This window comes from Suillus clintonianus (assembly GCF_016758775.1).
Source record: "Suillus clintonianus strain FC179 chromosome Unknown DEU56scaffold_134, whole genome shotgun sequence".
Classification (NCBI taxonomy): Eukaryota; Fungi; Basidiomycota; class Agaricomycetes; order Boletales; family Suillaceae; genus Suillus; species Suillus clintonianus.
Window position 1 is genome coordinate 68,162 of NW_024539358.1, and position 21,223 is coordinate 89,384.

Here is a 21,223-nt window from a genome sequence, read left to right on the forward strand (position 1 = left end):
CGAGATTCTAGTCGCGTGCGCATAACTCAGTCTACTATTTATTATCCTCAATGCCTTCAACGTCTACTATCAACATGTTAGAAGACAATATTCTAATTGAGATCGACGGTGTCGGCTCGATGTGGGACACCTATTGTCTTGGTCTAAATGTGGTCACTCCTGGCTTCAAGGTAAGTAAATAGTCGTTATTATTAAGTACTACTGATCACATCGTGTTTGTATCGTTTCAGCGAGTTGTTTTTCGGTTTAGAAACATCGACAAGGCCCTTCAGGTGGAAGAAACCACTGTAAAGTGCGAGGAGGTGGACAGTGTGAAGATTGAGAAGGACGATCACGATCAGGTTCAACTCGACGAGGATTCTGTGTATGTAACCTTCTGTTTGATAACTATTTGATTCGAACTAACAAATTTTCAAAGGACTGTGTCTCCATGTAACCTCCTGACTCGACGCTGCGATAATCCAAATGCAAGCCCAACCAACCCGCATGCACCGTGGCGCTATTCAGTGCGACCGTTTGATCGGTCCGACATCGCTACCAAAAGGAAGGTGCTGCATCAAGACATCAACGACTATCCCTCCAAGCGTCGTAAATTCTAACTGCGTATACCATCACTTCGCATTGTCCACTCATCCCACTCGTGTTTTTGTTCAGTTGCTCATCCCACTCGTTTTTCTCTTGGTCTCATTGTATCAACTACTGTTTGCTGTCGCCTGCTCTCATAATACCTTCCGTGTTGCTCACGTCGAATACCTCTTGTACCAATGATAGAACAAATTTTATTCAATATCGTCGCCACCATCATCATCGCCGTCCAAATAGCCTGAGTAAGGTACTCCTAAGTTGGATATGTCAAAACCCGGTCTCTCCATCATGAAAAAACGAGGCTCAGTAACTCCCGAGGGGAGTGTTGGGGTGTGCGGGACCATAGCGACGACACTAATAATTTTCTTGACATCGAGAACGTGAACTTCGTCGAGTCGTGCACAGTGTTGGAATACGCAAGCACGCTCGCAGCCGAGGTGTAACGTCATCGCCCTTATTGTTTTCGTTTCGACATGTATGTTCCTGATATGCGCTCTTGTTCTGTCATATTTCTTTTGTCGTTTGTCTCACTTACTTATACGTTCAAACAAGAGCATTCGCGATTATATAGTTCACGCAGTTTTCACGTTAGAACCTCAGACGTTTGCATTCACGCAACGACTGAGGTAAGGAACTCCTTTTCGACTCGTATATTTACCTTACTAAATGCTACGTACAGTATCTGTTCCTTACAGGTAAATATACCAAAAGACGTTTGCATTCACGCAACGACTGAGTATCTGTTCCTTACAGATCCGCGTGAATATTATTTTGTCATTCTTATAGGTTATGAGCCCACAGCTTTGAAGAACCTCAGAACGACCGTCTCACCTTTGATCAAATATTGCTTGCCACGATGGCCACTGCCGTTCCTGTCACGACGGACACCCTCCCGTCGAACGTACCCAAACTCGATATCAAGGGTACAAATTGGGCCATTTTCTCGTTGCGTTTTCAAGTCGCTGTCGAGGCCAAAGAGTTGTGGAAGCACTTCGACGGGTCTTGCCCCCGTCCTCCATCGCCCGTAACCACTGCAGAAATCACTGCTGTTGAGAAATGGCAGAAGAACGAGAACCTCGCGAAGCACCTACTCATGCAATGGATCCCCGACTCCACAGCTCTCCGCATTCGTGCCCTCGCAAACGTTGCGATAATGTGGGCTGAGATCGTTCGTGAGTATACAGAGAAAGGCGCGTATGCGCAAACAGATTTGCGTACCAAGTTTCTCGAATTGAAGTGTCCTGCTGGGCACGACGTGCGTCAGTTTCTGGACGACCTACGCGCGAAACGAGACGAACTGTCAGCAGTTGGCGTCGACATCGAAGAGAAAGACTATCGCTCTACCATCATTCAGTCCCTCCCCAACCATCTCGCGATCTTCGCGTCTGGGCAACTCGCAACTGCCAGACTCTACAGCACCACCAAGACAATCGACCCCGATATCCTCATATCCCTCATCATAGAGGAATCGGAACGGCGTACTAGCCGGGATGCGCGCCCCTCGCGAACCACAAGGTCCAGTGGTGCTGACCAGGCCTTGGGAGTAACGGATCATGCCGCTAGAGGACGGGGTGGTGGACGTTTCAGGGGACGTGGTTCGTCCTCTAACAGGCAAGGGAGGCCGCGTCCTCCATGCTGGAATTGCGGATCGCGAGAACACTTTAAGGCAGCCTGCCCCGAGCCAGATAAATCAGCAGGACATCGCGCTGACACAACAAAAGGATCTGCTCACGCAGCAGCTGACGACGATGACGAAGACGATGGCGTATTCGTCGTTGAGCACGCCACAGACTGTGACTCTGTGTGCTCACTCCCTGCCCTTTTGTCCATAGAGACCTCCGACTATGACGCGAATGAACGACTAAATCATGTCGTTAGCGACGAGGATTGGTTTTCGGAGGTAGGAGAGGATGACTTACCCTCTTTTGACGGTTGGGAGAGCCAGCCAGCATCTCCTATCAGTGGAAGCGTCACAGGCGCGATCGACAACATCAGTGAACCTCAGGGGGAGGAAGAATTTGCTGCCAAAGTCAGCACTGGGCGCGAGAACGGTGCCGTCGTCGAACTCTACGATTCTGGCACCACGCGCCACATCTCACCATACCGAGAACATTTCGAGACCATGTCCCCCATCCCACCCAAACCGTTCGTTGCTGCTAACAAACAGCGCTTCAATGCTACAGGCATCGGTGAACTCGTCATCGAAGTTCCTAACGGGATAGACGTCTCAAAGCTGCGGCTTACAGAGGTTCTGTACTCACCTGAGGTGGGGTACACTCTCGTGTCGATTGGCCGTTTGGACGACCTCGGATACTCCACTACCTTTGCGGATGGCACCTGCACCATCCACGATGCCTCTGAGAATGTCATTGGCACCATTCCCAAGGACGCTCGAGGGCTCTACCGCGTCGACCACGGACCAGACAGTGCGCACGCAGCAGACGAGACCATTACGGTCATGGAGCTACATCGGCGTATGGGTCACATAGCACCCAGCACCGCCAGGCGTCTAGCAGAACACGGCCTTGTAACCGGCGTCAAGGTGGATATGACGTCGGGCGAACCAACCTTTTGCGAGTCGTGCGTCTACGCAAAGGCGACCCGCAAGCCCGTGGCGAAAGTGCGTGAGGGAGAACGCGCAGCTGAGTTTGGGGGGGAAGTACACTCCGACCTATGGGGCCCATCGCCTGTTCCTACCTTAGGAGGACGTTGTTATTACATCAGTTTCACCGACGACAAGACTCGACTCACCTATTTGCACCTCCTGAAGCAGAAGCACGAAGCTTTCCAGGCATACAAGGATTTTGAGAGTTGGTGCAGCACCCAACAGAACGCTCGCATCAAGACCTTGCACTCTGATCGCGGTGGTGAATACCTAGGTAAAGAGTTCAGCACGCATCTCAAGGCCGCCGGTACTACGCACAAGCTTACCGTACATGACACTCCTCAACATAACGGAGTGGCCGAGCGATTGAACCGTACCTTACTTGAGAAGGTACGGGCCATGCTACACGAGAGTGGACTCCCTCGCTTCCTATGGGGCGAAGCTGTACGTCACGCCGTATGGTCGAAGAATAGGACACCTACCAAAGCTTTGGACGGTGCCACACCTCTTGAAGCAGCCACCGGGAGAAAGCCAGACTTGCGCAATGTTCGGCCATGGGGCTCTAGAGTTTGGGTGCGTACTGAGGGCGGGACCAAGCTTGGGGGGCGTGTTGAGGAAGGACGATGGCTAGGGATAGATGACGCGAGTAGGAATGGGCACAGGGTATATTGGCCCTCCAAACGGTCAGTGGCTGTTGAAAGAAATGTCTATTGGGACTCCACGGAGGTCACGACGACACCTCGCGAGGGGGAGGAAGAAGATCAGAGCCCAAACGCGATGATATCGTCGCCATCTTACTCACCTCCTGACCCTACCCCACCAGCCACCATCCCAAGAACTCCAACTGCCATTCCCCACTCCAAGATCCCCATCCCATCAGCTTCCCCGATCCTCAATATAGTCGCCAAGAGAGTTCGAAAACCAAGTCGACGAGTCCTGGACATAATCGATGGAAGCGGTCCTGTCCCAAAAGGAGTTCAGCTCCCTACACCAGAAACCACAGCCGAAGAAAGGACTCACTTTGTTGGAGAGGAAGCAGCAGAACAACTCATGGCCATCCTGGAAGAAGAAGACGACGTCGCAGAACTCTCACTAGCACTTGTTGAATTCACCGCAGAAGCTGAAGCACTTGAACCCACTAGTCTTGCTGAGGCTAAACGACGTCCAGATTGGCCTTTGTGGGAAGGAGGAATTAGAGAAGAACTCACCACCCTTGCAACAGCCGGAACTTGGGAGTTAGTAGACCCTCCTGCTGGCGCCAACATAGTAGGGTCGAAATGGGTGTTTAGGGCCAAGAAAGATGCGGCCGGCAATATTGTTCGTCACAAGGCACGCCTCGTCGCCCAGGGTTTCTCGCAAGTCCCTGGAGTCGATTATTTCGATACTTACGCACCAGTTGCCAAACTGGCATCCATCCGAACCGTCCTAGCGTTGGCTGCACGATTAGACTTGGAGATACACCAGATCGATATCAAAGGTGCTTACCTAAACGGTGAGCTAACTGGAGATGAAGTCATTTACATGCAACAGCCACCGGGTTTTGCCTCACCGGAATTTCCCCATCGTGTTTGCCTTTTGCGCAAAACTCTATACGGCCTCAAACAAAGCGGCAGACGCTGGTACCAGAAGTTAGTGGAAATCCTCGTGGAGAAGTTAGGGTTCAAGCAGTGTGAGGTGGATCAAGCTGTTTTCTTCAAGAAGCCGAAGACTGGTGAGCGCATCATCATCGTTGTCCACGTTGACGATTGTACTCTCGCTGCATCGTCTCTGGACCTTATCGCCCAGTTGAAAAACGACATCCGTGCCCACGTCGAGATCACTGATCTAGGCGAGTTGCACTGGCTCCTTGGGATAGAAGTAACCAGGAATCGCGACCACCGTACCATCTCCCTTTCCCAGCTATCCTATATCGACTCTATCGTTCGTCGTTTCGGCCTTGAGGACCTCAAACCAGTGTCCTGTCCAATGGAACCGCACATCAAGTTGCACTCAGACCAATCACCATCGACTGGAGCAGAGTACGCCGCTATGCGGCACATACCATATAGAGAAGCAGTAGGATCTCTCATGTACGCATCCCTTGGGACTCGCCCTGACATCTCATACGCGGTAACGACCGTATCCCGTTTTTCCCAAAACCCTGGACAATCTCATTGGGACGCCGTTCGCCGTATCTACAGGTACTTGGTTGGAACCAAGGATTTACGCCTAACGTATGGAGGAGTAGAGAGCACGCTCACTGGTTTTGCCGATGCAGATGGAAGTATGGCGGAAGACCGCCGCGCAGTCTCTGGATACGCCTTCTTGATAGATGGCGGCGCTGTATCTTGGTCGTCGAAACGTCAAGAGATTGTTTCGCTTTCAACAACTGAAAGCGAGTATGTGGCCGCTACTCACGCTGCAAAGGAAGCCTTATGGCTACGTTCGCTCATTGGAGACCTTTTCGACCCCATCACTGAACCAACTACCCTCTTCTCTGACAATCAGTCCGCCATTGCCCTTACAAAGGATCACCAATACCACGCACGCACCAAGCACATCGACGTGCGCTTTCATTTCATTCGCTGGGTAATCGAGGACGGGAAACTACGCTTAATCTTCTGTCCTACGGGAGACATGATAGCTGACACCCTTACGAAGGCTCTCCCCTCTCCCAAAGTTAAACACTTCGCCTCCCAACTCGGACTACGCGCGGCTTGAGGGGGAGTGTTGGAATACGCAAGCACGCTCGCAGCCGAGGTGTAACGTCATCGCCCTTATTGTTTTCGTTTCGACATGTATGTTCCTGATATGCGCTCTTGTTCTGTCATATTTCTTTTGTCGTTTGTCTCACTTACTTATACGTTCAAACAAGAGCATTCGCGATTATATAGTTCACGCAGTTTTCACGTTAGAACCTCAGACGTTTGCATTCACGCAACGACTGAGGTAAGGAACTCCTTTTCGACTCGTATATTTACCTTACTAAATGCTACGTACAGTATCTGTTCCTTACAGGTAAATATACCAAAAGACGTTTGCATTCACGCAACGACTGAGTATCTGTTCCTTACAGATCCGCGTGAATATTATTTTGTCATTCTTATACACAGGAAGCAACAGTTTGAGATGAGATTCTGAGAAGTGGCTCGTCGGGGGGAGAATATAACTGAATCAACGCGACATTTGCAAACTGCCAGTCTTCTTCGTGGCCAGGATCTGCTTCAACAGATAGTCGTGTAAAATATAAGACTTCGCCGAAGCGAGTCTGTCCGTCAAGATCAATCTAAATACAAGCATTAGAATTAGTTAGTAGTAGACAATAAATTACGGGCGCACCTTTACGTTCCGTGAAATACGTATCTTATCCAATGGCTTGAGGGTTTCTCGCCAAGCGGAACGAGCAACCTGCCCATTTGGCAGCAAAAGACGTGCCCATTTTTTGATCCGCTGAAGTACCTGCCCTGCTCCGAGGAAACGAGCAAATACTTCAGCATGCTCTGGATCTGGTAGACGAAAGTACCGGTCACGTTTCCGTAAGAGAGCATAACCATCTCCGAGGTTGACTGAACCGGTAGGGAGGCCCTTGGGAGGCTCGTCGAGCTCAGGCAAGACAGAAAGTAGTGTGTTGACTTGGCAACGTCGGAGTCCCTCTTGTGAGAGGTTAGTGTAAGGATTTGACGGTTGTCGAATTTCTTGGCCGAGGTTTCCAATTGTGCGCTCCATGGTCCACTGCGCATAGCAAATCGGAGGCCCCTTACGTAGAGTCTCGGGAGCAAGGTGGTTGACTTGATGTACACATGGCCGGATAAACTGTAGTCGATCTTCGTGACGCTGGTAATACAATGTTTCGAATTCTTTCTCCCAGTTGCAAAGAAGAACGTGCGCGTGTCGAAGATCTTCAGTGGTGATGTGATGCTGACATAAGAGCTGGAAACCACGAACGAGTTTACAGTAGTTTAGCCAATAGGGCTGGGGGAGGACACCGTAAAGAAGGGCAGGACCGAGACCAAAAGTATACAGCTGGAACTCCCAGGTCTTGTAGCTCATATTAAGCTTCTCGGCGATGTTCCGTGGCTTGCGGTCAAAAGATCCGGGGAGGTATGGTCCTGCCGCCTCAACGAGTCTACCATGAGCTTCCCAGGCATCTCGGTCTTTGAGAATGGCCCAATCCCACCTATCCACATCATCCGATGGGCCGCAGTCCATTGTTCCACGCCAGAGACTGATGTTGAGGTCACTGAGATTGCCGGCAATGTGCATGATGTCCGTCGTCATACAGTGAGGAACTCCGAGACAGTGGGTAGGTTTGAGGCCGAGAATTAGGGGGGGCTTGGTGATGCCGGTGTGGGTCTTATTTTTGTCCAACTGGCGCTGGTTCGGAGACGCTACGAGCAGACGTAAGTTTTCGGCATATTCGTCCGACCCTCCTGGTGGAATCTTGAACACCTGAATATCAGGATGTCCGCTACCAGGAGCACACCTATGCGGCTTGAGGAGAGCGGGGTAGTAGTGACTTCCGCGAGTTTTTCGTCTGCCCCTCACGCCGCAGTATAGACGACACCCATTCTTGCCACTATGGCCGACCATGCCGTCCCAATATACGAGGCCAGGGCCGTCGGCCGTCGTGTAAAGGAGATGGAGGTCAGAAATAAAATGAGCGTCGCGAGACGCATCCCAAATTGGAAGACCTTCGTTCTGGAGAGCTGCCAGGTGGTGCATGCCCACGACGAGGAAAGAGTCGAGATTCTTGGGCTTATTGGGCCCTGGTATGAATCCTCCAGGTCGGACATGTATTTTTTTATAACGTTTGTCGGGGGCGATATTGACGATAACCCAAATGTACATCCAACAGTCCGACTGTTTGCTTTCGTAGAGTTGGGCCCCGTCGAGCGAGACCATGAGGATAATGTCGTTTTCCTTGATGTGCCCGTCGTTAACCATGTCGAGGTAGTCATAACCCATCGCGATGTCGTCTATAACGGGAATTCGGCCTGTGCGCTCTAACTCGGCGAAGATTTCCTGCGTGCGTTGATGGAGATAGTGCATATCTTGCGCACTCTCTGGGTTCCGGTACACGGCTTGGAGTTGCGGGCCTATTGGAATGGTGATGAACTTTTGCGCAGCGACCTTTAGCCGTCCGCCGCTTGCTTGCATTTTCGCCTGGTCCCAGCGAGATGTCCCGCACAAGGGACAATTGTCTTCATCAGCATACGGACCAGTGAATGCGATACACGAGTCTGGGCACATATCATGCTCAACAGACTCGACTCCGGTGTATTTCACAATGAACTTCTCGACGGCATAAAAACTTAGTATCTCATCAACTCCCTCTGCACCCTCAAAGTTGCGTGTTGTAGCTCTACATATCCGGTTGTAGGCATCTTGAGAAGAGTGTTCAAGGGCAAGATACATAGATATGCTCTGCCGAACTCCGGGGCTCTCGATCATTCCAGGTTCTCGGTGCGGGTTGCGCAGCCTTTCCAGGACATCGCTACTCAGTTTCGCAATTGGGTCCTCGAGCGAGGCATTTCGGAGTAGGTTCACAAATACCATGGTGTCCTGCATCTTCTGCATCACCGCGCTCTGGGTGAGCTAGTCGATGTCGATGTTGGGCCTAACCCTAGGCCCAACATCAATCTGATGTTCGTTATCGGGAGGAGGGTCGTTGAGAGGAGGAGGGTCGTTGAGAGGAGGAGTATATCTACTACTAGGTTGAAACGACGTTACCGTAGTGTACTGCGAAAGCTGTGCGATAGCAGCAATACGACATTACCGTAGTGTACTTGATGCGATCGATGCGACGATGCGACGATGCGACGATGCGACGATGCGACGATGCGACGATGCGACGATGCGACGATGCGTGGGATGTGGTTGTGCAATGCAATGGTGTATATGTGTACGACGCAATGTATACAAAATGATGTGAAAGTATAAAGTAGCACAGACCAGCACGAACGGCCATAGGACGAAAAGGGAAATACAGGTCTCAGCATCTGCCGGCTGTTTCCAGCACAGGCAGTTTTCACTGGGGTTGATGGACGTAACTTGAAGCGTTCGAAATCGAAGTTCCGGGAGTTGGCGCCCCCGGTGTTAGGTGACGTATCATTTTACATACATAAGGTCGGCCCATCAGAAATGTGCCTCGTGGGCTAGCTCCCGCGAAGGCAATGGAGAGCCTCAATGGGTATACATCTTCTCGTCGCTCTCATTTCACATCTTCACTCACAACCCGTCGACATTTTGGTGTACCCTCGCTCCAATCCCTACCACCTTTCACCGAGATCCACGCCCACTGGCAGGGCAGTCGTACCACATCTCTAACGGTCGTTTGGAATATTAGTTCTGAAGTGTGATTGAGGGATGCTGATGAACGGGAGCGGAAGGATGTCAGGATTCGTTTAACCTCAAGAGTCAGAGTAAAGGCAAGGGAGCTTGGAGATATACTACTCTCATCAAGTCCACGAAGACTCGAGCTGTTGATGGACATAAAGTCAGGAATGTCATGAAAAGACATGGAGGCAGATTTGATAATGATAAGATGCCCCGACACCAAGATGGAGACAAAGTTGGCAAGGTATGGGGTTCCTCCATTTTGAATGAAACGCAGCTCTTACATTCTCCGTTCGTAGGCTGCTCCAAAGATCGGAGAAACGAATATTGGGTTCAGGATGCTTGCTTCGACGAGGTGGGCAGAAGGAGACAGGATTAGTGGCAATGCCTCCATTGGGATTGATGCGCCTTTAACAGCCATCATCAAGAACACGAAGCTGGGTCTGGGCGCGACTCAATAGTCACATCTTCAGAGCAAGATCTAATACCTTCCATGACCCCTATTAACCTAAGCCCTGATGAAGCACAGCAAGTCCGCCGTCCTTATGGATAGCGCAGTCTGAATGTCATCTAGCTACTGGACATCACAATCAAATATAGTCGGGCATATTTCATTGTCTCGTCACCAAGCTTCCTGGGAGAAATTCACCGTCGGCCGTGGGAGATTTGCGGTGTGGTTCACGGTTTGAGGTGGCGGGACCCCTGGCACCAGACCCATAACCTGGTGGAGGGGGAAGGGGGGCAAACGAGGCGGATGCTGCGCGTTTCGTCGTTTGAAGGGCCGGGGTGAAAGCGAGAATGCAGGAAAGGTGTATTATTCATCAAAGTAGGTAGGTGGTTGGTTTTCTAGGTAGGTACAAATTAGCTAGGGAGTTTAGTGGGGGAGTTAGTTAGTGTACTATGTTCGAATTAACAATAATGCCGTCCTGGGCGTGCGGAAGGAGCAGACACAAACGGAAGAGGGAACAGGGAAGGAAAAGGCCAAAGGTAGGTGGTGGAGAGGCGTGCACCAGTGGAACTTCGAGTCCGAGTGCAAACAACGGGAAAAACACGCTGGTCCGTCGTCGTCGTCGTCGGTCGTTTGTCATCGTTTGTCGTCGTCGTCGTACCAACTCACTAGCGAGGGCTGCACGTCTCCTCCCAGCGCTGGGCGAGAGCGCTGTCTGCGGCAAGTAAGTCCCTCCACTTGCGAGCAACGTCGACATCCTTGCTCATCAGCCTTGCCACACCAGACTTCAGGTATGTGAAGGCCCCTTTGGCATCTGAGTGGCCGAGGCTGCCACCAAAGAATGTGCGAGCCGCTGCGGCGTCCTGTGCATCTCGTTGCACACGCTGACGTTGCAGAGTGTCGCAGATCTGGGTGTATCCAGCACGCTGTCCACTGGCGTCACTCCATGCTGCCCAGAATGCGTCGTCTGACGCGAAACGTGACCGCTCCTCGACGATGAACTGTGGTTCAAATGGATCAGTGGTCCAAAGGTCTTGTGCGTGAGTACTAAGTATAACTCACCTTCCATTGCCCCCACTGAACTTTTCGCAGCGCCCATGCCTTGCTGTTCTCCCCCGCACATTTCTTGTACACCTCCCCCCAGTACTTGATGGGGATTCCGCGCCCATTCACGACCAGGTACGTCGAGCAGTGCCACTCTCTGAACAGAGCACTGACGTCAGTTGAGAACTGCACCGCCGGTGGGCGCATGACAGCGGTCTTGTCAAATGCCAGCTCTCCATCTTCGAGCTGGACGACGGCAAGATTTCTTGGTGGGATGGTGTGTGCAGGTACGGGGACTGGGTTGGTGACGGCCTGCATCGACAATGCAGACACCACTGGGCGAGTCACAGTCGGTACAGTGGGTGCTGCAGGCTGGTCTGCAGGCTGAAGAGGCCAAAGTGGGTGCTGAGGCACGCTGTTGCCTGACGCATGATCGAAGTTGGCGTGGTTGAAGAGGGGGGCGATTTCACGAGCAACCCTCTTGCTGATCCCAATCTCTAGGTCATATGCGCGCTCTATGAGTGTGTCCTCCAGGCCTGCGACGGTACGCTCCAAGCGTCTGAAGCGCAAACTCAAGCTTCGACCATCCTGATAAGGAATTCATTTAGCTAATTTGGCGCTGATGCGCACGTTCCACCAAACAAGACACAAGCGCACCTCAGCGGTCAGTTCAGCCTCGTCAGGAAGTGATATTTGTGGGTTCCTCAAGTTGGGCTGAGTCGAGCATGGTGATTCTGTCGGTGGTGAAGGAGCGGGCAGCGCAGTGACTTGTCGTGTGGTAGTAGGCTTGCTCTGCCAGGCTTCGATGTTTTGCAGGACTTCAGTTGCCTTGCCAATCTCGCCCGTTAGCATGCGCTGGTAACACTCAGAGGCCTCAAGACTTACCCAAGCATCATTGCTGTTGATGTCAGCGGGTGTGAGACTCTGCACCATGCGGCTGATGCCACCCCGCTTGCTCTTGTGCTGCACTAAAGTCAGCTCGTGCTCCCCAAACTGCGACGTGATTAGTGATGTGCAAAGCCCGGCTTCAGGCCGTGGGCCGAGCCAAGCCGAGCCCATTTAGGCCGGGCCAAGCCGAGCCTTGAGGACGGCCCATAAGGGCTCAAGGCCCGGCTTGAGGTATCTGTAAGCCTGAGCCGGGCCCTCGAGCCACGGCTTTCAATGGGAGTAACACTGGCAGATCATAGATGAGTATTTGAGTACTTCTGCTCGTTTGCGTGCATCTGCATTTGTTCGTATGTAATTCTGCGTGTTCTCACTTACACATACTCATTTATAAATTGTTGCACGTGACACTTTGTTTGTTCGGAACGGGTCATTCATGCTTGCATCCTGTTCATTCACCACTCGTATCTTCACACTCGTGCTCATATTGCACTCATTCCAGCTTGTGTACACCTGTTCTGACTTGTCCCTCGTCGTTCTCATTCATCTGGGCTTGCCTGGCCTCATTTTGGTTCATTATGGCTTGTCCCTTGGCATTCTCATCCATCTAGACTTACCTGCACTCGTCTGGACTCTTCTGCATTCGTCTGCATTCGTCTGGACTTGCCTGAACTCGTTTTGACTTGCCTCTATTCATCTGGGCCTGCCTGCACTTGTTTGGACTCGTCTGCATTCGCTTGTACTTGCCTGCACTCATTCTGCATTCGTTTGAACTCATCTGCATTCGCTTGGACTTGCCTGAACTCATTTGGACTTGACTTGGCTTGTCTGTATTCGTCTGGGCTTGTCTGCAAACGTTTGGACTTGACTTGGCTTGTCTGCATTCATCTGGACTCGCCTGCAATCGTTTGGACTTGCCTGCATTCATTTGCGCTTGCCTGCACTCGTTTGGACTTGTCTGCATTCATCTGCATTCGTCTGGACTTGTCTGCGTTCGTTTGGACTTGCCCTGGCTTGTCTGTATTCGTCTGGGCTTGTCTGCACTTGTTTGCACTTGCATGCATTCATCTGGACTTGCATGCACTCGTTTGGACTCATTTTCATGTACGTTGGTGCCCGTGCATTTTCGACAGCCGTTAATGATATCACACAATTTTTTGCATAGCAAGCCGCGGCCTAAGCCTAGGCCGAGCCGAGCCTAGCCTGAGCCGTCAAGGAAGGCTCGGCCTGCAATCTCAGTGAGCCTGAGCCCAATCAAGCCGAGCCGTGGCCCCGGCTTTTGAGCCGGGCCGGGCCGTGCACATCACTAGACGTGATGCGCTGTGCTGACAATTTCGCCATTCGTTTACCGGTGTAGCTTCCTCTCGTGCCCTTTTGTGTGGGTTGGAAGAGGCTGTGAAGCACGGTCAACTTGCCAGGAACATCAGACGGAGCCCTAGCCTGATGATCAACTCACAGTCTCCAGCTACTGTCGTCAGTCGCATACTCACGCAGTCGTTCGATGAGGTCGACTTTCTTTCCAGTAGACTGGAGGCCATATTCCTTGAGCTTTTCTCTCAGCACCTTCACTGTCGTGTCCTGCCGTCTGTGATTTTGAGTCAGCCGCTACCTTCATCATGGTGAGTGAAATAGAATCCACATGCAAAAATCCACCATCTCTGGCTGCTCATTGGCTCCAAGCATTTTCCCCAGGACAGGGAGGCTGATGATCTCCGCGGGAGGCATACTGACGAGTGGGTGACAAGAGAGATGTTTTAGCCGAACTCCTGAGATAGGGGGTTCAATTCTCGGCGATCACACTGCTTAATGATACCACTACTACCGTCTGCACCACGGCCACCACCGTCGACGACATATCTCACGCCATGGAGCTGCACACACCTCCTCTAGGGGGTGCAAAGCGCTACCTTACTGATGCTGCAGCAATGGTAACATACGAGGCTGTTGCCAATGACCAGGAGGAGGAGATCGAGTCATTGATGGCTGCTGCTGACATTGACGACAAGCAGCAGTCATCGAGTGGCACTTACTTACGCCAGCCAGCGGAACCCTCGAAAAAGCGCAAGCTAGACAGTGACATGATGTTGAAGAACTTGAAGACGGCCTCACAGAACATCATCGTGAGCAACACGCTGTCTGAATACAAAAGGTGAACATCTTCACGTCCCAGCCATATTCTACATCTAATTGCCTTGCTTTCAGGCTTTGGGAGCAGTTCAAAAACTTCTGCTGCAACGTTGACAAGGTTAAGCATGCCAGCGATGTCGAGGACCTCTACCCAGATCTCCCTGCCGACTTTCCAGAATGGATTGCAATGTGGATCATGGACAAGTTTGTGTCTTGCATTCACTGCCACGTTCATGCATGCTGACGGCGAATGCATTAACAGAGCTGACGACGTTGATATATTCACTGGAAAAGCAAAAGAGCTGACTATGACACGTGTCACGTATGCCACCGCACAAAAGATGCGTGCCGCGATCAGCCACAAGTACGGACGTGACCATGGACGTGGCACACAACCATGGCTGGAGGACTCTTTACGACCAGGCCATTTCAGGGGAAACCCTTCACTCTCTGTCACAGTATCGCAATATATGATCAGCCTTGGTCGTCGGAAGGTCAGCACTCACATCCCAATGCTTGTGGCCCGTGTTCTCACATTCTAGGAACAGGTTCGTGCAGGTGAGGTGGTGACCAGTGCCCGCGCCATCGATGAACAAACCATGAAGGAACTGTACGAGCATAACATCAGCTTTGTCGATGATGATCTCGGACCAGCATCCAAAAAAAGGAAAGCACAGGCACCCCAGAACTGGGCTGGCTCGACCACCCGCTTAATGCTTCAGTTGATGTTCAACACGGCCATGCTCGTGTTGCTTCGCTTCGAGGAAGTCCTTCGGATCACCTGGAATGATGTTCAGTTTGAACACTGTCAACCTCAGCATCTTCGGCGTGTTCATCTCATGCTTCCCTTCCGCAAGACGCATCAATATGGGGGCATCGTGCCATTCTACTTGTACGAAAACCGAGAGAAGCCTTGGATGTGTCCAGTTCGCCTGTGGGCAGCTTGGTGGTGGCGTTGTCGGGAGCTCAACATTGACGTGAATGGGTACGTGTTTCGGAAAAAAATGGGCAGAGATGGAGTCAGTGCCAGTCCGCACGATGCAATGGTAAGGAATGCTCGTGGTTTGCATGGTGTGGCCGCGCTGCTGATACATCATGCCCTCAGACCGCGGACTCCTTCCTGGAGTGCTTTCGCAATAATCTCCTGGACATCGGCATTGATCCGCGGCCCTATGGCACCCACTCGTTCCGCCGTGGAGGCTGTCAGTATCTTGCGATGGTGCTAAGGTGGCCGCTCCGGCAGATCTGCACATGGGGAGGCTGGGCGGAGAACTTCGACAACCCTGGAACAATCTTCAAATACCTCCTCTCGTGGAATGATGCACCTCTCCTCCAGAGAGAAGACTACTTCAACCCGGACCGAGCAGGTAGTGACCCGTGCACAAACTGTGGTCGCACTTGCTCGTGTGCATGAATCAGGCAGTGGGCTGTAGTTGCAGTTGATTGACACAATTAAATTGAATTAATGGGCATTGAATTTGTAAAAAACCACTTGACTAAGGATTCTAAGGTCTTCGGGCGTGACACAGTGTGAACGCCACAAGAACACGTAGCTCGAGCGTAGGCTTGACACAGCGTGAACACAAAACACCATAATTGAGATAAGAATGCGTAGTTCGAGCGTAAGCATGACACAGCGTGAATGCCAGAATATAGCACAGCGCAGGCTCGAGAAGCGTAGGCTTGACACAGCATGAACGCGAGTTCCTGTAGACTAGAGTAAAGGTGAGGGGTAATACAACAACGTGTTCAGGCCACGAACTCACTCACTTGGTCTTCGAGCAATGATATAGTGACTCGGCAATGGCGGGGGGGGGACCTCAAGCCCAGTCCTCCTTGCGCTAATGGCAGCTGGGCATTTCACACCAGCGATAGATGCAGGTGGAGGTTCGGAGGGAGATCCAGGAGGCGAGGGATAGAACATGGAGGGAGAGATCCAGGAGGCGAGGGATAGAACATGGGTAAATATTAAGAACACCAGATAGGACTGGGTGGAGAAGGCAGTAGGCGAGGGATGAGCGGAGAAGGCGGTAGGCGATGGGTAAATATTTTTTAAAAAAAAAGGCAGGACGAGCTCGAGGTGGAGAAGGCAGTAGGTGAGCAAATATTAAGAACACCAGATAGGATGAGGATGAGCGGAGAAGGCAGTATGCGAGGGATGAGAGGAAGAAGGCAGTAGGCGATGGGTAAATATTAAGAACACCAGATAGGACGAGCTCGAGGCGGAGAAGGCAGTGGGGCGACGGGTAAATATTAAGAACACCGGATAGGACGAGCTTGAGTGGAGAAGGCAGTAGGCGAGGGATAGAACAAGAGGGAGGAAGGGTGAACATTAAGAACACCAGATAGGACGAGCTTGAGCGGATAGAAGAGGGAGGAAGGGTAAATATTAAGAACACCAGATAGGACGAGCTTGAGCGGATTGTTCACCTAGGAAGGAATAAAGCAAGAAGTATTCGGCTCCAGGGCAGATGGTAGCCAGTAGTTGAGAGTCTCGTCGATGTGCACTAGCGCAACGGTGACAACAGCACACGAACAAGCGGCATCACCAGTCAACCATTTTCCTGAGGTCATCGATGCCAAACGCGGAGACCTCCGCCGCAGAATGGCAACCTCGCCCACAAACACGGAGACGGTGTGCCAAAATGAGCCACGCGTGGCAGTATGTCACCCTAGGTACATAGGACGGTAAATCTCGAGACCGTGAAGTTTTCAGGCGGGAACACTTCGTACCTTGGGTTTGGCTGGCGCGCCTGCGAGAAAAAGAGACCAAGCAGACAGCTGCGGGTCGAGAAATTTGCGGTTTCTGTGGGAAATTTACGGTTCTTTGACGGCATCAGCTCGCTTGGCCCTTTCTGGCACTCAAGTTCGGCTCTCACCTCGTCAACACGTCAACCCAAACTTGAACTGATGCCACGCTCGTCCTTCCCTCCGCTGCCTCCAGCCTCCCAGCCTGCCCAGATCCACATAAACCGCGCCAATACGTGCCCGGCGCAGCCGCCCGTCAATGGCCCTTCGTTTCGAACGTGTCGGACCGTTCGTTCGTCCTCGAACGCGCTGACAAGTCGTCCTCCCGCTCCCCGCCAGCACAGCACGCGCCTATTCCCTTTCGGGAAGGCTGATGTAAGCCTGTGCTGCGACGGTGAATTTCCTGATGCGAAACCCTTCTTCCTACAATATTCTGCTCAGTGTTCGCGTCATCTCACTGCCTTTTCCTGCATTCTTCTATAGTTCACACGGCTGTAATCGTGAATTCACTAATGCCACAGCCTTAGTACTTGGTACTAGTTCTTACTACATATACAACTTCAGCGCTCACTGAACCATTTACTCTCCAGGTTTCAGTGCTCGAATTTCTATGTGCGTGTGTATTACAATTCAAACATATCCACCTGGATTTTGTACTCATGAAAGGCACAGTGTCATCTTCGCCCAATTACGCTCTTCAGCTTCATCCTCCCTGTGTTCTTGACCAGTGACAGTCCAGTGTAACTTGATAATAACAGCATGGCAGACAGGGTGCAAGAGTGTCGAGTGGCCTTGCAGAGCTGTCCCCCCGGTCATTCTGATCTATCAGCGTTTCTCAACAGTCTTGCCCTCAGCCTTCAAAACAGATTCGAGCAGCGGGGCGCCCCGTCTGACCTTGATGAGGCCATCGAGCTCTATCAGGCTGCACTACTCCTTCTTCCCCCCGGTCATTCTCATCGATCGATGACTCTCAACAATCTTGCCCTCAGCCTTCAAAACAGATTCGAGCATCGGGGCGTCCCGTCTGACCTTGATGAGGTCATCGAGCTCCATCAGGCTGCACTACTCCTTCGTCCCCCCGGTCATTCTGATCGATCGATGACTCTCAACAATCTTGCCCTCAGCATTCAAAACAGATTCGAGCAGCGGGGCGTCCCGTCTGACCTTGATGAGGCCGTCGAGCTCCATCAGGCTGCACTACTCCTTCGTCCCCTCGGTCATTCTGATCGATCGATGACTCTCAGCAATCTTGCCTTTAGTCTTCAAAACAGATTCGAGCAGCGGGGCGTCCCATCTGACCTTGATGAGACCATCGAGCTCTATCAGGCTGCACTACTCCTTCTTCCCCCCGGTCATGCTGATCGATCGATGACTCTCAACAATCTTGCCCTCAGCCTTCGAAACAGATTCGAGCAGCGGGGCGTCCCATCTGACCTTGATGAGGCCGTCGAGCTCAATCAGGCTGCACTACTCCTTCTTCCCCCCGGTCATTTTCGTCGATCGATGACTCTCAACAATCTTGCCCTCAGCCTTCAAAACAGATTCGAGCAGCGGGGCGTCCCGTCTGACCTTGATGAGGTCATCGAGCTCCATCAGGCTGCACTACTCCTTCGTCCCCCCGGTCATTCTCATCGATTGATGACTCTCAACAATCTTGCCTCTAGCCTTCGAAACAGATTCGAGCAGCGGGGCGTCTCGTCTGACCTCGATGAGACCATCGGGCTCTATCAGGCTGCACTACTCCTTCGTCCCCCCGGTCATTCTGATCGATCGACGACTCTCAACAATCTTGCCTCTAGCCTTCAAAGCAGATTCGAGCAGCGGGGCGTCCCGTCTGACCTTGATGAGACCATCGAGCTCTATCAGGCTGCACTACTCCTAGTTATGTCACCACTCGGCTCGGCCCAGCCCGGGTTCGGCTTTTACCAGCTACACCTGTAGTTCGGCTATTCCCGTAAGCTGAACCACTTTGTCCAGCTTGGTTTGACCTGTTAGCTGTGTGAATCGGCTACAAGCCATGACTCCAGCAACATCGACTCGAGCTGGTTCAAGCTGGTTGCAGTCGGCTTCAGTCACGTGGAAGTTGAACTATCTTCTTTCTGTGCGTCGTTGACTCGTTGTCCATTCATTCAATTTCATTGTTCAATCCCTCACTGCAATATTCAGTCCTGTTGTAAAGCATGAAGGCCCCGAATCGCATTGATGGTAGATTTAGGCTGGAAGATATTTTGGGGTCTGGTTCATATGGTGCGTTCATATGATATTGATTCAAATTCAGGTTTTCAACATACATTAATGTTACTAGCTGTTGTGTACCGTGCGCAGAACTTCCTCAATGATGACATTGTTGCTATCAAACTCGAGCCAGTCACCAACAAACCATCTTCTGTGGAGCATGAGCATGAGATTCTCAAGCAACTTGAAGGTGGAGTTGGGATTCCCCGCGCCCTTTGGTTTGGCAGGGAGTCAACACATTACGCCTTGGCTCTCGACCTCCTCGGGCCGTCACTATACGATCTCTTCATTGCATGCAACCACAAATTTAGCCTTCAAACTGTTGTTAATTTAGGAGACCAGCTGGTACCGTTTATCAATTTGTTGTTCGCTACTGCAGATACTAATATATTTTCCAGCTGTCGCGTCTCGAGTATATTCACTCACATGACATTGTTCATGGGGATATCAAACCGCATAACGTCTTAGTGGACCATTCAAGACAAACTACCTATATCATCGATTTCGGTATCGCGAAGAAGTACTGGAACAATGCAACCAAATCCCACATCCCGTTTCGCCGAGGTCGACATCTCACAGGCACCCCCGCCTTTGCTTCAATCAACAATCACTTGGGATTGGAGCCGGGTCGTCGTGACGATCTCGAATCACTTGCTTACATGCTAATATATTTCTTGCGCGGCTCCCTTCCATGGTTAAATAGTGACCATGAGAGGCTGTCCAGCTCCGTCATACTCGAGCGCAAAGGCGATACCAGCATTGCTGATTTATGTGGTGGAATTCCTGCTGCATTTGCAAATATTCTCGTCTACTCGCGCTCTCTCTCATTTTCAGAGGATCCCGATTATGACCATCTTCGTTCTTTCCTTCACGATCTTCGCACTGCAGGGCCCGCACCAGCTATGCACTCCCTGGATTTCAATTGTCACGCTGCACCCTCCCCTCAACGTTCTCAAGTCTCTGAATCGGTGCCCCTATGTCAGCCGAAGACGCCTGTTCGTAAATCAACTCGTGTGTAAGTAGTTTCGTTTATCTTTACATATTGATTTATGAACTCATCGTTTGCAAGGTTACGTCCGCGCAATGGTACCGTAATGCCTGCACCTACTCCTGTCTCGCGTCGAATGAAGAAAAGAGTTCTATAGTCTACTTCTTATTCTTCTTTTTTCAGTACTACTTATCTGCGCAGTGCGCTTGTTTTTTGATATGATGTGACTCATGTGAGAGTATATCTACATATGTGTATATTGTACATGGTCTGTGCGCATGCTGCATAATTCCCGTATTAACTCCCACATGCCACGATACTGAGATAGATGCCCTTTCAATGTTATCACCCACGCTTGATTGAACTTCAACTTTATCTTGATCATTCCCTGAGTCAAGAATCGCAACCAACACTATCATTCAATCATCCGATCTCTCCCAGACTCCCACTCCTCAGCAGGAATCACCCTCAATATCATCTTAATGTATCTACTCGCGTTCTCCACATGGAGATTACACCTAATGCACCTTGATTCTGTGCCATCGTGCACATCGGTATTTTCCTGGGTCTCCCCAGAATGAAAGTATATAAAGATAGGTGAGTCTGTCGTTGCATCTCCAGCATCCAACACTACTAACATGCAACGTCGTGGCGGCCGTCGTCGCAAAAACACCAATATCCCCCAGGTTGAGGAGACTCCTCCTGCTCCCGTACTTGTCGCTCTTGCGCCTTCCATACCTATCGCTCCTGCTGCACCCGTTCCTGTTACTCCTGCGTCTTCCTTACCTGTTCCTCCTGCACCTTCCATACATGTCGCTCATGCGGCTACTCCTTCTGGACCTGCCGCACCTGTTCCTGCTGCAACTACCACTGCAGCAGCTGCAATCGCTACTACTCTTCACCGCCCTAGGAGACAACGACAACTTCCTCACCGATTCCGGGCGGACAACGCAGCTCATCCAGATGATGGCGAGTATATCGACATAGATAACGTCAGCGGCGGCAGTGAAGATGATGCCAACCCGCCTGAAGTCATAGCCGACGTGAATGCAAACCTGAGTCCACTACATACCGCGACTAGCACTCTCGCCACAAATCCCTTGGCCACGAGAAAACGAGGCCTCAAGACTACTGCTGATATCCAGTTTTTCTTCAGGAAGAACTCAGATACTGGCGAGCGAATTTGTGTGCCGTGCGAGTGAGTGACATTTGAGAGTCTTTCTGCTCTTTCTCACCCCCTTTA

The 21,223-nt window shown here is 51.4% G+C and overlaps 8 protein-coding genes across 8 annotated transcripts; 5 read left to right on the forward strand and 3 right to left on the reverse strand.

Annotated features, from left to right (window-relative positions):
* Positions 1-50: 50 nt before the first annotated feature.
* On the forward strand, positions 51-599 carry DEU56DRAFT_918476 (uncharacterized protein; the record flags this gene model as incomplete). Its single annotated transcript, XM_041358125.1, has 3 exons — positions 51-170; positions 231-364; positions 419-599. The coding sequence occupies 3 exons, from the start codon at positions 51-53 to the stop codon at positions 597-599; spliced, it is 435 nt and encodes a 144-aa protein (XP_041202591.1).
* An 8,967-nt stretch (positions 600-9,566) lies between these two features.
* DEU56DRAFT_747101 (uncharacterized protein) lies at positions 9,567-9,966 on the forward strand (the record flags this gene model as incomplete). Its single annotated transcript, XM_041349251.1, has 2 exons — positions 9,567-9,749; positions 9,805-9,966. Coding segments are annotated over 2 exons (345 nt in total), but the record flags the coding sequence as incomplete, so codon positions are not given.
* Positions 9,967-10,621: 655 nt separating this feature from the next.
* DEU56DRAFT_760912 (uncharacterized protein) lies at positions 10,622-11,930 on the reverse strand (the record flags this gene model as incomplete). Its single annotated transcript, XM_041350480.1, has 4 exons — positions 10,622-10,954; positions 11,016-11,585; positions 11,655-11,852; positions 11,883-11,930. 4 exons carry the CDS (start codon positions 11,928-11,930, stop codon positions 10,622-10,624), a joined length of 1,149 nt encoding a protein of 382 aa, XP_041202593.1.
* A 1,206-nt stretch (positions 11,931-13,136) lies between these two features.
* Positions 13,137-13,607, reverse strand: DEU56DRAFT_918481 (uncharacterized protein; the record flags this gene model as incomplete). The annotated part of the gene is made up of 3 exons (XM_041358126.1): positions 13,137-13,317; positions 13,369-13,467; positions 13,522-13,607. The coding sequence occupies 3 exons, from the start codon at positions 13,605-13,607 to the stop codon at positions 13,137-13,139; spliced, it is 366 nt and encodes a 121-aa protein (XP_041202594.1).
* Positions 13,608-14,317: 710 nt separating this feature from the next.
* Positions 14,318-15,423, forward strand: DEU56DRAFT_747055 (uncharacterized protein; the record flags this gene model as incomplete). The annotated part of the gene is made up of 3 exons (XM_041349248.1): positions 14,318-14,503; positions 14,558-15,055; positions 15,115-15,423. 3 exons carry the CDS (start codon positions 14,318-14,320, stop codon positions 15,421-15,423), a joined length of 993 nt encoding a protein of 330 aa, XP_041202595.1.
* A 91-nt stretch (positions 15,424-15,514) lies between these two features.
* Positions 15,515-15,933, reverse strand: DEU56DRAFT_918483 (uncharacterized protein; the record flags this gene model as incomplete). The annotated part of the gene is made up of 2 exons (XM_041358127.1): positions 15,515-15,716; positions 15,776-15,933. The coding sequence occupies 2 exons, from the start codon at positions 15,931-15,933 to the stop codon at positions 15,515-15,517; spliced, it is 360 nt and encodes a 119-aa protein (XP_041202596.1).
* Positions 15,934-17,349: 1,416 nt separating this feature from the next.
* On the forward strand, positions 17,350-18,922 carry DEU56DRAFT_928626 (TPR-like protein). The gene has a single exon (XM_041358645.1). It carries the CDS (start codon positions 17,517-17,519, stop codon positions 18,696-18,698), a length of 1,182 nt encoding a protein of 393 aa, XP_041202597.1. The 5' UTR covers positions 17,350-17,516; the 3' UTR covers positions 18,699-18,922.
* Positions 18,635-20,011, forward strand: DEU56DRAFT_894958 (putative casein kinase 1, delta; the record flags this gene model as incomplete). Its single annotated transcript, XM_041356375.1, has 3 exons — positions 18,635-19,004; positions 19,063-19,337; positions 19,391-20,011. The coding sequence occupies exons 1-3, from the start codon at positions 18,938-18,940 to the stop codon at positions 20,009-20,011; spliced, it is 963 nt and encodes a 320-aa protein (XP_041202598.1). The 5' UTR covers positions 18,635-18,937.
* Between the last annotated feature and the right edge of the window lie 1,212 nt (positions 20,012-21,223).